This window comes from Melozone crissalis, unplaced genomic scaffold, assembly GCF_028551555.1.
Source record: "Melozone crissalis strain CALT ecotype California unplaced genomic scaffold, PUWL_Pcris_2 ptg000027l_1, whole genome shotgun sequence".
In the NCBI taxonomy this organism is placed as follows: Eukaryota; Metazoa; Chordata; class Aves; order Passeriformes; family Passerellidae; genus Melozone; species Melozone crissalis.
The window spans coordinates 53,791,338-53,807,746 of record NW_026535805.1 but is presented as its reverse complement, the minus strand read 5'-3'; the positions used below and the strand labels follow the sequence as shown (position 1 = coordinate 53,807,746).

The 16,409-nt window shown below is 40.4% G+C and overlaps 2 protein-coding genes across 4 annotated transcripts in view; one reads left to right on the top strand and one right to left on the bottom strand.

Moving 5' to 3' along the window:
• The window catches only part of KLHL29 (kelch like family member 29), a 387,532-nt gene extending 384,056 nt beyond the window's left edge, over positions 1-3,476 (top strand). For all 3 annotated transcript variants that reach the window (XM_054279557.1, XM_054279555.1, XM_054279556.1), the window contains one exon: positions 1,223-3,476. In XM_054279557.1, coding sequence (XP_054135532.1) covers positions 1,223-1,406 — 184 coding nt within the window. In that variant the 3' untranslated portion in view covers positions 1,407-3,476. The remainder of the gene's footprint in view (positions 1-1,222) is intronic.
• A 7,996-nt stretch (positions 3,477-11,472) lies between these two features.
• Positions 11,473-16,409, bottom strand: part of ATAD2B (ATPase family AAA domain containing 2B) — a 74,287-nt gene continuing 69,350 nt past the window's right edge. Inside the window, exons 27-28 of the mRNA XM_054280122.1 lie at positions 16,171-16,299; positions 11,473-14,796 (exon numbers count right to left, since the gene is read on the bottom strand). Of these exons, the coding sequence (XP_054136097.1) occupies positions 14,755-14,796; positions 16,171-16,299 (171 nt within the window). The 3' untranslated portion in view covers positions 11,473-14,754. The remainder of the gene's footprint in view (positions 14,797-16,170; positions 16,300-16,409) is intronic.

Here is a 16,409-nt window from a genome sequence, read left to right as displayed (position 1 = left end):
TTCTCTTCTCCCCCTCTTGTTCTCCCTGCTATCCTTTGCGAGGTACATACTCTCCGAGTCTCCCTTTTCCTTCCCAACATAATCATTCACCAGCTGCTCTCCAAACGGACCAGAAAAACCACTGCCGACCCCATCCAGATTAACAACATCTTTAAATCATCTTGGAAGGCAAATTTGGGCTTCCTGGCAGAGGAAAAGCAGACAGTCTCAGTTTTGGGTTCCCCCCACACAGTGTGAAGGCAGCATGGAGCACACAGCAGGCTCTGCATTGGCTTTTCTCCCCTAGAGGCCTCTGCCATGCTCTGACATTCCCAAATGCACACATGGGAGCCCAGCCCCATCTTCTTCAGCCCAAAGCAGTGTCCTGCTGTGTGCTCAAGAGGCCAAGGCACAAAATGGAAGGAAGAGGAAGAGATGAGGCCAAGGGACAATTTTTCTTTCAAATACCTTCCACACCTGTGCACCTTCCCTCTTACCAGGAGCCTATGGACCATGGGATTAGTCCAGCCCCATTATTCCTGATTTACATGAGGTATCTGAAGTCAAACACTTTCACTTTAGGAAAGCAGTAAGGTCTTTTATCTTCTTTAGATGCCAACAAAGAGCTGCCCTGTCATTCCCTCAGCCACACAGCCCCGGCCACCACACCTGTGTGCCCCAGATCCACTTGCCCTTGGACAACTCCGGGGTACACAAGGAGAAAGCCAGCAGGATCTCCAGGACCCCATGCCAGGACACAACCATGGAAGGGGCTGAAGAAACAGAACACACTTGAAGATTTTTACTCCCCATTTTGTAGCATTCTTTAACAATTAAAGAAGTAACTTGAAGAAAGATTTTATTCCAGCTGAGGTGGTGGGAACCCCAAATTGTTTGGATTGGTTTTGCATGTGCAAAGTATTACAGGGACACAGCACCCCGCCACTTTTGCTGCAGATCCCAGGTGTGGGCTGGAGAAAGATCTTACTTGGACTTTTATCTGTTGTTTACATTAGAGACAACAGTTACCTACCTGGCAGGAACACAAAAAGGATTAATTTTGGGGAGAGAAAAGGAGAGAGAAGAGAAATGCCCACACAGCTTTCTTTATACAGATAAGAACAAAAGGTGTATTCATTGTTTACCCATTGTTATAAAAGACTGGGTTTGTTTTAAGCCTAAAAAGAAAATTGCTCAGTAAGACAACTAACTCTAACTTTTTTTCTTTTTTTGAAAAACACAGTGCTGTGGTTCTGGATGGAAAAATCTATGCTACTGGTGGGATTGTCAGCAGTGAAGGACCTGCCCTGGGAAACATGGAAGCCTATGACCCTAAAACAAACACGTGGACACTTCTACCAAATATGCCCTGCCCCGTTTTCCGACACGGCTGCGTAGCAATCAAGAAGTACATTCAGAGCGGCTGATGTTCCAGGAGTTGGGTGGAGAACGGTTTGTACCTGCTGAAAGCAGGCAAGAAGAATACTGTTACTTAAGGAACAAAAGCAGCAAAGCCAGCCAGTGAACATATTGCTCTAAAGTCTTGAATAGTGTCTACATTGAATGTAGAAAAATCATCCTCACCTTTTGGTGAACCAGGAGCAGAGAGCTCCGTGCTATGTAAGATATTGTAACTTAATAATGCAAGGGTGTCACTAGATGTTATAGTGGCACTTGTTCTGGACATCGGCTTTTGGTCAACCCAGGTGCAATAGAATTTCTCATATTTTTTAAGCTGGGGAAGAGAGGAAAAAAATAATCTGCATTTTACTTTAGAGCTCAAGCTTGATTCTTGAAATAACCATGCAGATTAGTTTTACTATTACACTTTAGGCATCAGTCTATTTGAAAGGTCAAAGTGTCCTTACCACTTTGATTCCTACATTTGTTTCTAATACATGCTTTTCAATACCAATGACTGAGAGAAATTTTGTGTGACAGATGGCTTATGTTGGTGTCAGTCTTCCATCAGATCAAACAAATATTTCAGTTCTCTAGAGAAGAGCCCAAAAGCAGGGTGAGGTGGGGACTAGGGAGAAGAAGAATAGCCATTGGTAGTAAATTCCATGTAAAATGTTGAAAACAAAAGGTCTGTTGGGCTGGATGAGTTTCTGCTCCTGGTGATTCTCGTGCGGGCACATGTGGCTGTGCCCACAGTGGCGGGTGGGAGGCTTCTAAACCTTTTCCTCTGGGTTTCTGCTGATGCACTTGGCAGTGAATTCCCTCAGTGCAAAATGGAAACAGCTTGGATTCCAGAGGCATTCTCCTGATAAACCCACTCTTCACTTCTGGCTGGAATCAATCACAGTAAAATGCACAGCATAGTGTGGGTTTGCCACGTGCTCATCAAACACAGAAGATGCCTCCTGTGGCTGCGCACTCGGTTTTGGCTCTCAACCAAAATTCCTTACGTCGGGATACACGCCACTATCTTTTATGTAAAGGCTGAGAAGTTTTTTATTTTACTTTATTTTTCAAGTTCCTTCCTTAGGTGTGGAAGCCTTATACTTTTTATTTACAGATTTTAAACACTTGAGTTTAAAGCCCATGGTAGAAAAATGCATAGACTTAAGCCCAGTGTAAGAGACTTCAAATTATTACTATGTAGAGTTGTACGTATATGCACAGCACAGGGGTTATATTTTTATATATATTAAAATATTGTCTATCCAGAGAGCATTGTGATGTGGAAATTCTTTTTAAATTTATACATAAAAGGAATAAATGGGAGATGGACTGGGTAACATAGAGGGGACAGGGGAAAGAATCTTAAAATTCAGCAGTAGAAAGTAACCCCAAGCTAAGGATTGTCTGGTTTCCTTCCAAGCAGAGGGAAAAAGCTGCCATACTTGCCTTTGCAGACTCAAATCCCAAATGCCATACCAGTAATTCAAGGAGAGTCCTGTACAGGGTGTGGGTGAGATCTTGCATTCAATATCTAGTTGAATTTCATACCAAATACAGTAGCCTTTTTATATGAAGGGAGGTCTGCCTACAGCTTTGGGGAAATCAATGCAGATGTTTAGCTAATCATCTTATTTTATTAATAACCATTTATAAAATAAAATTAAAAAAAAAACAAAGACATTTGTATCTTGCAGTATTTAAAGAAAATGTGCTCGAGTCAGCTGAGTCAAGCTATAGGGTGACTCAAGCCTCTCATTTTGACAGTGAGGTTCCAGCCTTTGTTATGCAGTTGTTTTATTTATTCTTTAAAGAAAAGAAAAATAATAAGCACAACAAAATTATATACTAGTATGTCATTTAAAGTATTTATGTCAAACAGGGTGCAAGTGTGAACCTAAAGATTGGAGCACAAGTTTCTAACTGCCTGGGGCAGGACTAATTTTAGTGTTGGTGTGTGTCTACCTCCAAAGGAGGTGCTACCTGTCAACAAGACTGAAACACATTCGACATTTTCAATTTAGCTTATTTCTTCATTTCTCACACTGGAACAAAACTGGCTATTTCTGTGAATAATATTAAAAACAGGGTTATCTGTAATGGTATTGTATATAGTTTATGTTTACTGTTAAGTTCTTGTTATATTATAATAAATATATTTATAGATCTAGATTCAGCATCCAGATTGGATTAATTTTGTCATGATTGATCAAGGAAAAACACTGCACAAATGGGGACTTCATGTTTCAACCCATCCAGAGATGAAAATGTATTCATTCTATCTAGTTTCTCTTGCAAATCCAAAAATTTATTGCTAATACTTAAACACTCAGAAGCTTCCAAAGTGCTTTCATTCTCATTTCAGAAAAAATCTCTTGGAAGTAATTTTAGATTTTATTCAGAAGGACTGGTTTTTTGTTCATCTATTTTCCCAAATGTACTATTAAGTAAAGAACAGAAGGGCTCAAGATAGTTTAGGAAACGATCTTGAAGAAAACCCCTGATAAACAGCTTTTTCATTTTTTTAAATGAAAGCAAAAATTTGTGCTGCACTGCTGCTGCAATGTCTAAAAGATGAAAGCTGCATTTGCCCTATGGTCAAAATTCCTTCATATCCAGTGTGGGAGCTCTGTACCTCACTGGATGCATCGTTCAGAGAGCAATTCCATGCAACTGTTCATGGCTTCTTTGATGTTTCATTAGGGTGTCATCTGGTAGTTGTAAAACTGGATCTGGAACAAAGATGAGCCAAATATAACTAGTCTCAAATACCACCACAGTGGAACATTTCAGCCGGATCTGAGTAGGTAATTTCTGTTCTGCACATTAACAGAAAGAGCCTAACATTTATTGAAATTGTCTCCAGTTCTTACAGAGTATTTAAGAGTGTGAACTGCAGTTTTTCAACATTTTAGTTTAGGCTTAGTGGCTGAGGTTGAACAGCCTGTGAAGATTACTAAAAGCCTTCCAATTCAATATTACAAAACCATGCTACAATAATCCAGACCAAGTGGGGTGAGTTGCCAACCTTTCATCAAGGCTCTGCACGGATCTCTTACTCAGCACTAGTCAATAATACTTGGTAGGATGAACAAGACACAGACTATTTACTTTACTTGTATGTGGAAATTATTTTAGTACCCTTCTGGGAAGTTGGCTGAGTGCTTATGCCAAATGAATCATATGCACATATCTGGTCAGAGATTTTTCTTCTTAAAAGCTTTAAGGAATTCAGGGGGACAGGCTGGCCCAACAGCCTCTTTGGCCCGCTGGTGTGACCCTCCTCTGGCCCACCTGGGAAGGAGAGTGATCTCCAAAGGGGCTGCTCACTGTGCTCAGGTAATCACCCACCCCTGACAATTACACAAGTCATCCCCCTTCTCCCGTTGTTTCATCCAGCAGCAAACACACTGTACTAATAAAACCTCAGCAACCCCATCTTCTAATTAACTGCAGGTAGGTGTTAAGGCTGAGCTCAGCACAGTGTAAGAGCAGCACTAATTAGGAGCGCTGGGCACACTCCAGCTTGCCCTTGGAGGGGGCAGACAAAGCGAGCCAGCCCAGCCCCGCGCTCTGCAGCTGCAGGGATTAGCCAGGAGAGCAGCTGCTCCCGCCCAGCTCCACCAGCACAGATCTGTTCAACCAGCAGAGATGGAACTGGCACAAGTGGCTCCAGGTACTCGACCACCCTCCGGCTTCTCGTGAAGGATTTATCTGGGAAAAAGGGAGCGGATCCCAAAGCTTTTCTCTGCAGTTTCCAGTGCAAGGGCATGGTCTCAGAACCACACTGCTGCTCTGTCCCCACTGAAAAAACATGACATGGTGTAATGTAATATCAAATAAAACTACACACAGCACATGCAGTCAGGGCTTGGCAGGGTGCAACCTGTGCAAGGTCTGAAAGAAAACACTGACTCTGTATCACTTGGACATTTTTAACTTGTCATGCTAATACAAGCTTTTTAAATTGGATGAGACCCTTAAGCTCATCCCTTAATGCCTTCTTTCCCATTTGAAGTCAGCTCAAAAACAGGAGCTGAAGCGTGCCCTCAGCTGAGGTAGAGACGCCTGCACGTACAGAAGGCAGCACTAAGTTCCCATCATCAGTGAGTGTTCTGGGTTGATAACTTTAGACTGCAGAAAAGGCCAGAAAGAAAGTGGTCCGGAGGGAAGCAGATGGATGCATCCCAGGCATGGTGTTCCCATCACTCATTACACTGAGCTGGACAGCAATACCAGAGCAGAAACACCATTTTTCCTCCAAAAAGCCAAGCTGTTTGAGGCATGATTAAACACTCACTGAGGTTAGGATTCATGAGAGCAAGAGCTGACATTGTGGGCTCCTCAGCCGAGCTCTGGAAGCCTGGAAACAAAAACCAGAGTGGCAGACTACAGTGAAAACAACTCTCCCTTTGCTGGTCACCAGCGTTTTTTCTTTTGATAACATACACTACTTTCAGGAAGTCCTGTTTAGCCAGCAGATTTCTCACAGAGTAATAAATTCCAATTTCCTTTATCTAAACAAATTCTACTTCAGTCGGCAGCAGCTTTACACACAGAATTAAGTGTTTTGGCTCAGTTACTACCTGGGAGAAGGAAGCTCCAGTGGTGTCATCAAGCCATATCTGCTTCTGCATTTTTCATTAGTGGTGGGCTGTACAATGAAGGTTTGAAAGGCTTCCTGCTTTTAATTTCATAATCTGCTGGTTTTGAGCAGAGTTCTTTCTTCCTTTGGAGTCACACATACCCCAGATCTTACGCAGCAAGATTCATAATGACAAAATGCAATATCAAACCTCTGCTGTTGTCCAGCATCAGTGACTTTTTCCTGTGTTTTTGTGGCTAAAGAGTGGACACCTACCTAAGGTCACCTGTGACATTCCTAAAGAAGCATCTGCTTCTCACCTCATTAAAAACAATACATGTTAATAAAAGGTAGGTCTTGCAGATAAAAATGAGCCAATCCCTCTTCCACATCTTGGGAACTGCAGCAGTTTCTAATTTCTGATGCAACGTCCCTGTGCTGGTGGACAGCATCCAGATAAGGATCAGGGAATGGAACAGGGAAGGGGAGAAACCAAACGCTCTTAAGAGTATCCTAAGCCTGATGCTCCACCAGAATCACTGTCCTTCTACCACAGAAACAATAATCAGCTCTCACAAAGCAAGCCTACACTGCCAAACCCACTGGAATTTTAGTAGCTATTTCCATTAAAAGAGATAATCTTTTAGTAAGTTATATATTTTTGTGTCCAGTGAATGCAGTGCTCCATTACTTGTTACATCAATTTCAATTTTACCTATTTCAATTTAGGCCCAGCTTTTCTGCAAGTTCCTTGTTTATGTATTGGAACATTTCAGGCTGAGAAAGCTGAGGCTGTTGAGGCTGGAGAAGGTTACAAGATCACCTCATAGCAACATTCCAGTAACTGAAGGGATTCCCTAGAGGGAATCTAGAGAGGCACTCTTTGACAGGAACTGTTGAAAGAAGGGAGATTTAGATTAGGTATCGGGAAGAAATTCTTTCCTGTGAGGGTGGTGAGACATTGGTACAGGATGCCCCGACTCTGGCAGCGTTCAAAGGCAGGTTTGATAAGGCCTTGAGCAACCTGGCCTAGTCCCCATGGCAGGGGATTGGGACTAGATGATCTTTAAGGTTCCTTCCAATCCCTAACATTCTCTGATTCTATCATAAAAAAGCCACACATAGTCTTTCTGGGGAAAATTAAGAGTGGAAATGTGGCAGCTTGGGAATGGCTCATATTTCTGTTTACTGCTTGGCAAGAGGTATCCCCTATGGAGGTCAATACATGCAGACTGCTCACTACCTGGAGAGAACATGAGACTTTCCCAACTGGATAAGGGGTTTTTAATTCCAGAGGTAACCTAACACTCAACCATCTCCAGAAAGCCCAGAAGTCTCTGCCCTGCTGACATTCATTTTTAATAACATGGGGGTATTTCAGAGAGTGCCAATAATGTGACAGTTATCAAAGGGCAAGTGAAATGACCGGGTAATTACAGGCCAGTCACCTGACATCAAGCCCAAGTAAAAATGGAAAGATGATATCTAACTAAAGTGATCATGAATCAAATGGATAAGAAGAAATACAATGATTTTCTAGAAAATTGGCTGTATCACACAAAGCTGATCTCATTCTCTGACAGGATTACACATTTGATTGATAAGGTAATAGATTTTCAACAGCATGTGACAAAACACTTCAACTTCCTCATGGTACAGTATTCAGACAGCAAATATTAAATGGGCTAAGAAAAGGCAGATTAATTGAGGAATATCCAATCTGCTCAAGTAATTCTCAATTTGGTACTCTGATAGTAATTGAGAATTACTTGAGCAGATTTCTAATGGGGGAATCCTCTTCTCCCAAAGTTCTTGAAGGAAAACGTTGACATAAATCACAAGTCACAGACCTGTGGAAAAGGAGATTAGCCAAGGGAAAGATAATGAGGCCTGAACAAGTCATACATATGGTGCTGGCTCCTCTGGCTGCCTGGGACCCATAAAACTTCTTTTCATAAAGCTAAGCAGGACCTCAGAGAGGTGTGAATGAGGAACACTGACATTCAGGATGAGAACTGCATCATGAAAAGCTGCAAGTCTGAGAAGAGTCAAACAACAAGTGTACCCAGCCCAGTTTCTTGGTATAAAAGGCCTAAATTGATCTTTAGATGTGCAAAAAGTGGGACAGGGAATAGGAATCAGTGATTTTTCCCTCTATAAATGGCACTGGTGGGACCTATATTGGAATATCACATCAATTCCTTCTGTGAACAAATGTTTTAGAAGATGTTGAAAAATTGACCTACTGCAGAATAAAGCCACAAAATTGACTTAAAGGCTGGAGAAAATGCAGTGAGAGCCATAAAAACCTTGTTTTTCAGCAAAAAGAAGATGGAGAGGCTACTTGATCACAGTGCATTAGTGTCTTCATGGGAGGGAGAAACAGGTATGAATAGTCTAAAACACCAAGAGACGACAAGAAGCAGAGCTGGGAAGGTGAAGCTGGGCCAAAACAAACGAGGAATGAGGCACATGGTTCTACCCATGAGTTTTAACTACTCCATGAAAGTTCAGAGAGCAGGGCAGATGTACTCTGCAGACTAAATGCCTTCCCCAAAACACTGTTAAGCCATTCAGATGTCAGCAGGCCCTGGGCATGCAGGAGATTAAATCATACGTGCCACAGCATCCAATTCCACAAACCAGTGTTTTCTGCTGGCATTATTCCCTGTGAATAAACCCAATTTTTGTTAACAAATTGCTGAACATTTAAATCATCATTAGATGTCAGCTCATTTCCATTTCCACAATTTATTCTCATGCATTGACAAGATTAACAGTGCAAAATTTATGCTCAGCTTGTACTTTCGTGGCTGTCCTCTGAATCTTGTGAAAAGGAAGCTTTTTAAAAAAAGCTTTTTTCCTGCTGGACAAGCTTTAGATCTTAGAGCAAGGCTCTGAAGCAGTCTAGCCCCAGTATAAAGGTGAGACATTAATTTTATACCAGTTAAATCTCCAATGCTTTATGAAAATGTAGTCTTACATGCTTTTATTTATGATACTTCAAATGTCTATAGGACACAGTAATTTATCACTAAACTGATGTTAGCCACATTCAACATGCCACTATCCATGTTACATTTCCTTTCTCACACTAAACCTTCTGTAATATCACAGAGAACACAGTGGGCATCACTTCAAAACTCATGCTGGAATTATGTTCATTAGAAACCTAAAACATATTAGCAATTTCCCTTTCCTATCACCAAAATCAGGTATCACTGTTCTTCCAGGCAGCCTCCACACAGAAGGGATTCTGTAAGGTGTAACAAAGTCAGCAGGAGAATGCCAGATCTTTACAACAAAACTGTAGCTGGGGTTGTCACAAACAGGTTCTTAGCTAAAACATAATTTTCTTTTCCTTCTACAGCAGAAAGATTCCTTCTTAGAAAACTAATTGAGTCCAAATTTAATGTATTTTCTAGGATGAATCAATCCTCTCTATTCTTTCACTCCCTTTGATGAATAAATACTTCAAAGGGAGTCCTTCTGAAACTTGATCTTAAGTCTTTCCTTCCTCCCAAGGCAGAGTCCCAGAGTAGACAGGTCACCTCCCACAAACTCCTACTTTCCTGCAGATACAGTTGAGCATCTCTGGACTATGGCACAAATCAGATTTTACACTGATGCAAAAGGGTTTTCTCATGTCCACAACAAAACCAGGATGACAAAATGGTGTGAGCACTCCCAGAGCCACCCAGGCCAAGGGACCTGCACATTTCTCACACACACTCTGCCAAAATCCAGACTGCTGGAGGACAGAAGCAAACCCAGCGAACCAGAGGAGTCCAGCACAGCAGCACCAACCCCACTTCATCTGCTGGCCAACACATCCTGGGGGCTGCATCACTGACACCCCAAATGTGGAGCATGAACAGCCCCTGCCCCACTTCTGTCACTGGATGTGAGGAGCATCTGAACCCAACTCCACATCACCTTTTGCACCTCAGCCTTGAAAGCAGCACATCAGCATTCCAGTCCAGCCAATCACAATGCAAAGGGCCAGGTTCACACTAACATTCCACCAGAAGTGATGAATCCATTTCAAATCTCAGCTGCTTATCATACTTTTAAAGGGAAAGGATTTTTCCTGATATAAAAGTAAGGCTTAGCATAGCGTAACTCAAATGCAATTCTAAAATAAATGGAATTTCACAGTAGTCACAACCATCTACTGGCAGTGGGTTCAACTAAAATACACTTCCTATGCAAATGATCATGCTGGAAAAAAAAATAACTCACCTAGAAATGGAATGAGGCTGAATTAATTAGTGTTAAAGTTTATAATCCCTCATTTTTACATAATAGTTACATGACCACAAGTGAAGCATAAAAGGAGGAGGGGGAAAAAAATGAAGTGTTTGGCTTCATTAATCAGTTCGTAAGTTTACTGATTTACCTTGCAGAATTTATTCACATGCAGTGCTGGCTTAAAACCCCATACATTACAAGTCCAAATCCTACCCAAGATACAGAAGAAAAGGATCTCATTTTTAATTTATTTAAATAAATTACCTGAAGAGCTTAAGGAGGAAACAGAGAATGTGCAGAACTGCAAATTTAAGGAAATATGGGAAATTGGATTTCAAAACTACATTCAAGGCAGAAACCAACAGCAGAAGGAAGCAGCATTAAGCAGTGAACACTTGACAAATATGAGTGTTGCACAAGCATCTACAAAGGCTTTAGGAACACCCACCCTAACTATTTCTTACTAAATCATGCTTTTGAAGTACCACTCCAAATTCACTAAGTATCTTTACAAGAATCCTTTTGTCAGTTCCCAAATATTTTGTCTCTTTCAACTGGTTATTTTTACAGCCACTGTCAGAAATGAGACCTGAATCTCTTCCCTGTTAGCATGCCCATTCCCACCCCTGAAAGACAAAGAGAGACACAAGACCTCACACTCCACTTCCTTTATTCACACTGAAAACTCAAGCTGGTGCTGGAACCTGCAAGGTGAAAACACAGCAGCCCATGCTGAGCCCAGGCTCTCACCAATCATTATTATACAACAGGTATTGAATTTCATATCTAATTGTGCTTTCAAAGCTGCATGTAAAAGTGGAACTGGAGTCAGACATGAAGTTACTACTACCCAATTCTTCATCTACTCTTTTGCCCAGGAGCTCTACAGTTTAAGGGACACAGGAAGGAAAAGAGGGAAATGTCCAGGGGTGTTCCATGTCCTATACCTCAAGAGTTCATCTATCAAAAACCAAAAAACAAACAAGCCAAAGCTGTAAGAACAACTTTGCTAAATATAATAAATAGAAAGGAAATCGTCTTTCCTTTAAAAAAACCCTCTAATTAGAAGTCATTTCTCCAATGGACAAGCACTGAAAGCAGAAGTTGGACCAAACTGCTCAAAATAATTGAACAGCAAGATCCCAAAGTGTCACATCTAAACTGCAAAACCAAGGAGGTCTAGTAAGGAAAAGACTGTTTCCAGCCATTTCTTTTAAATACATTTTTGAAGGAGCTAAAGCTGTGTTTTCTTGTCATCTTTATTCAAGTATTTCACAGCAGTTATATTACAAATTACAGTAAAATGTTCAAAATTTCCAGAAGTTCAAAAAAATTAAATAACTTACTTCAAACTAACGTAAAATGAAGTCAAAATGCAAAACATCAATTTAAACACAATTCTGAATAAAACTATAGAATCCAAAATATACCATAGCTGATGAAGGAAGTCTACTTAATCCACAAAGTAGACACACGTTAATGAAACCAAACAGGACATCCCAATGTCTAAATAACCCAATGTACAAGATACAAAAGATGCAAGTACAAGCCCAAATTCAAGCTTATGGTGTGATTACAAAATAAAACAAAAACAAAATAAAAGACTATCAGCTGCAGGACCTGCCATTCACGAGACTGAAGGTAAAACCAGCGCTGACTCACCAACTTAATTAAAAAAAAAAACAAAAGGAAGACAAGATATTACAAAACCCAGTAATCCTATAAATACATTGGCATATGAGGAAATCAAGTAACAATACAGAGGACACAAAACAAAACAAAACAAAATAATCACAGGTGAGATTCAAGCTTGCAAATACAATTAACTCCAGAGTCATCACCCAAGAGCAACTCTATCACTCCAAAACAGCCCCCCCAGCCCCCAGGGAAACCTCCTCCTCCTCCTCCTCCTGGCTGGCCACATTCCATAGAGTCCAGGACAAGGACTCACACAGGAGTTTATTTGCAATTTTCACAACAAGAAACAAGGAAGAGAGGTCAATTTGTACAAACTCTTGCCAGTGCTATGTGGCAAAAAAATTAAAAACATACAAAGAGTAAACAAGTTTAGACCACATGGATAGATTAACAGCTGTTTTAACTCTATAACCACCAGACATCTGTAAAGGAAAACAAAAACTGAAGTGTGGTTATTTGGGCTAAGAAGGCGAGTATATCATTTTAGGTAAGCTGTCCACTAGAACATCTGGTATTAGCTACATTTCTCTAAAACAACATGGCAGCTCCTCAATCAGTAAAGTTGCCTCTTAATGATTTTTCCCAATCAACAACTGACAGTAAAAATTTTCCTTTAGAAACCTGACCTTTTAGAACCTTTTTTAATGCTAGGCATTAGCTTAAACTTGCTTTTTACACTCACTGGTGACTAAAATTCTCAACTGTTTTAGTTTATATAAATTTATTATCTTCTTAAAAATGAATGCAGTTTTATCTTCCACAAGTGCTGCTGTTACTTGAACAAAAACTTCTTTGAGTAAGTGAAACTGGAATAAATATTTTTAAAAAATTCTGCAGCAAGAACCTGAGACTTGCAAAAAACCCTTTTATCAGAAACTTGCTACAAAAAATCTGCTACATTTCATTTAATCAAATCTTAAAGTTTGTAACAATTTCCATCAAAATACAAAATGCTGTTAATGTACCAGACACATAAATATCTCAAACAGGTATGATGCTAATAAATACTAAATGAAACATGGAAAAAAATCCCATAATCAAATCTGAGATCAAAGAATCTCATTTAAAATGTGTTTTCTGCTTGTTTTTGTTGTTTTTAATCGCACTTTCCCACCTAAAAAATACAGTGTTTCTGCATGGGTTGCATTTCAGTGTAACTAGATGTACATGAATGCTTAAAACCTTTTCCTGCTATTACCTATGAAGAAAAACAGTGGCATTCAGGGGCGAAAAAAATCTAAGATAGGCTGATGTTTAACCACAATGGACAAAGCACTTTGGATGACTGCAGTAGCCCAAGGCCCATGTTTTCTCTCTCTGCAGCACTACCCTGGGATGAGGGTGGAGACGAGTCCCTAAGCCTGGGTTTGTACAGGGAGCAGCGTGATTACAGTCCTCCATAAACACTGTTGGTAACTAAAATACAAAAAGCTGAGGTAGCTCAGGATCTCTGCAGTAGTCTGTTTTGTCTATTAAAAACTAACCACACTGCATTGCATATTTCTGCACAGACACTTCTGCAGCTACATAAGGACAGCCACGATGAACAGTTCAGGATGGGAACAGCAGCCAACTGCTCTAGAACACTTCCATGTGGGAGTGAAATAAACCAGCCCAGGTAATGTTCTAAATGTGATAAAACATAAAAACTGCCTAGACTGCTCTCTCCAGCTGCCAGAAAGGAAAGGTGTTGAACCACACAATTCAGACCCAGAGAACTCTTAGCACAGATGGATTCAAAAGGCTGTCTTCCAATCCTCCCCACAGTAACAATGCTTTGCACAGAACAACTCGTGAAACCTAAGAGAAGTTTTTATTTTCAGCTGAGGTTGGGCTCCAGGACTTTGACCAACTATAGTGTCTTCTTGCCTGCATTGCACAGTCCAAGCTATATTACAAACACAGACTTTCCCAACAAAACCTGCCAGTATTAACCTTGCCTTCCTCAGAGAACTCGCACTGGAAAACAAGGACACGGTGGGAAAATGCTTCATTTTTAGCAACACAGAAGAGTTTCACTGTGTAATTTGTTTCTAAAACAAAATATATACCAATGAAAAAGGAATTTCACCATTTTGGTAAAGTATGTGGCTTTTCAGTGTGTCTTAGTTTAGTTCTGTAGAGTAAGACAGGCATTATAGAACCATAATACTGGCTGCCATCCAATGAAGAGAATACAATTCATCCTTTTGGAGATCTTCATTCTGCAGACAGCTTTCTAACATTGCCATTTGCTATAATCCAAACAAATTGCTTAGCCTTATCTTTCTCAATTGACTAAAAGGCACATTAAAGGCAGTTCTAGAGAGCCTCATCTTCAAATTACTGTACATCCAGTTACTCAAGATTCCTACCACAATGCATCACTGCCTTCTTTAGGACAGATTTTTTTTGTCCATAACCCCAGAGAAGAGAAAAATTGGGAAAAAAAAAATAAAAAAAGGTTGCCTGTTTAAAAATATTCAACTTAGATCTGCTCTTTCCAGTCCTCTTGTATGTGTTGGTCTTCACTTTGCCTGAAGTTTCCCCATAGATAATGCATGTAGAGTGAACAAGAGCAGGAATGAGAACAGTTTCTGTAGCACCAAAAATCTCCAAGCTGTGGCATTGTATTCTTTATTTATATCAGATACAACTATATGAAGTTCTGTTTGGTTCTTGTAGGCTGGTTGGTTTCAGGTACCTGAGACAATAGCACCAAATTCAACAGAAACAAAAAGAGAGAGCACTTAAGACCAAGGCTCTGCACATACTTGGTGCAAATGGAAACTGAATGGCTCAGAGGACTGCTCTCCCATGAGCAGTTTGAGAGGATAAACCCACCCATCTTGACGAGTTCACAGGAATGTTTCAAACACATGAACTGTTCTTTCCATCTCCTGCAAGAGACACAGACCATTAACTATTCATAAATATAGAGACAGGAATAGAGTTACTTTATGTAATAATACTTACTGTGATACTTTTTTAAATCTGAACAAATAAATATATGAAAACAGACACTTCTGTTTATTAGCTGCTACCTGCTAGCAAAATACAATAAAAGAGGGAACTAATTAGAGAAGCATTAATGCAGAAAAGCCCTCTGCAATGACAGTCAATGAGAAAAATCAAGGCTTATTAGGGTCACTTATATAATTAATGTGCTCAATATATATTAGGAAAGCATTGCAGTGGCACAATGCATGAGTTCAAGTCTTACTGCACACTTCTGCAGTTGGTGACCCAGCTGTAATCACAAGTCTGCACAGTTTGGATAATATAAGTAAAGATTGGTCTCTACACACTCCTGCTGGACAAATGCCTTTTTAATCTACCTAACATCTTGCTCAGACTTTCAACACATTTTTAGGTGAAGATGGCAGGGAATAGCATGAAAACAGATTGAAAAGTATTCTGTAGGAACTCTACAAAACCCCCCACTATGGCTTTTCCAGGTTTTGTTGTAAATTATTCATGGAGAAAAATATTTAGTGCTCAGGAATCCAACTGGAAAGTACCAATTGTTGTCCTTTTCTCAGCAGGGCTGGTTATCAGCTGAATCAGCAAGCTAATCCAAACTCTGCAGTTAAAACAGTGGTGATGGAGGGAATGCACACCCAGAGCTGGCACCAGCCTGTGCCAATGGTGAAATGACCAATTTGCTGCTGATGTACAGGAGGCCTTGGAGGGCACACACTTCAGTCACAAAGGATGATGGCAAGGCAGACACCTGGCTTCCACCATGCTGCACTGACCTTCCTAAGGCTGCACTTACTGATCAAGAGAGTGTTCACACTTCTAAGGTCTTGTATGGAAGTCAGAATCTGCAACTGCATGGAGCAGAGGCGGGGTAAATTGGTTTTGGCCTAGTTACACCAACACAATTAAGGGCAGCAGCAGCAGCAATGCCAGGTCAGGGTACCTATGAAATCACCTCTTTACATCCATTGTTAGTCATGCCACAAACATGGAAACTGCTTCCACTCAATTTTACTTTGTTAGCATGTGCTTTTCATGCTGCTGTATTCTCTCCTCTTTTTCCTGTCTTCTTTAGGTAAATTCTTAATCCTCTTCTGCAGAAAGCGTTCTTAGAAACAACCGCCAGTTTCTAAGTTACCACACTAAGCTTTTTCCTTTTTATAGATACCTTCTTCAAAGTCTATTAAAGGCTTTTGCCTGCTAGTAGAACAATAAATTGACAGATTAACAGTTTCTGAAAAGCCTATCTCACAATATTCAGATAAAGAATAAAAGAAGCTGTACAACATCACCTCTATAAGTTGTGATTTGTCATAGTCTCTACGATGTCTGTAGATGCATTGACTGAGGAGTGAATACAATCTCTCAAGTTGGTCAACAGTCAGGTTGTCACTTTTCTTAACCACCAAATCAAGCAGTTTCTGTTGGAACAACAAAAGGCGAAGTTAAGAGGGTTTCTAGAATAATTCTTTAATTTTTTTTAAGGACAAATAAGAAATGCAATGCGTTTCTGAAGCCCTCCTTCGAAGGG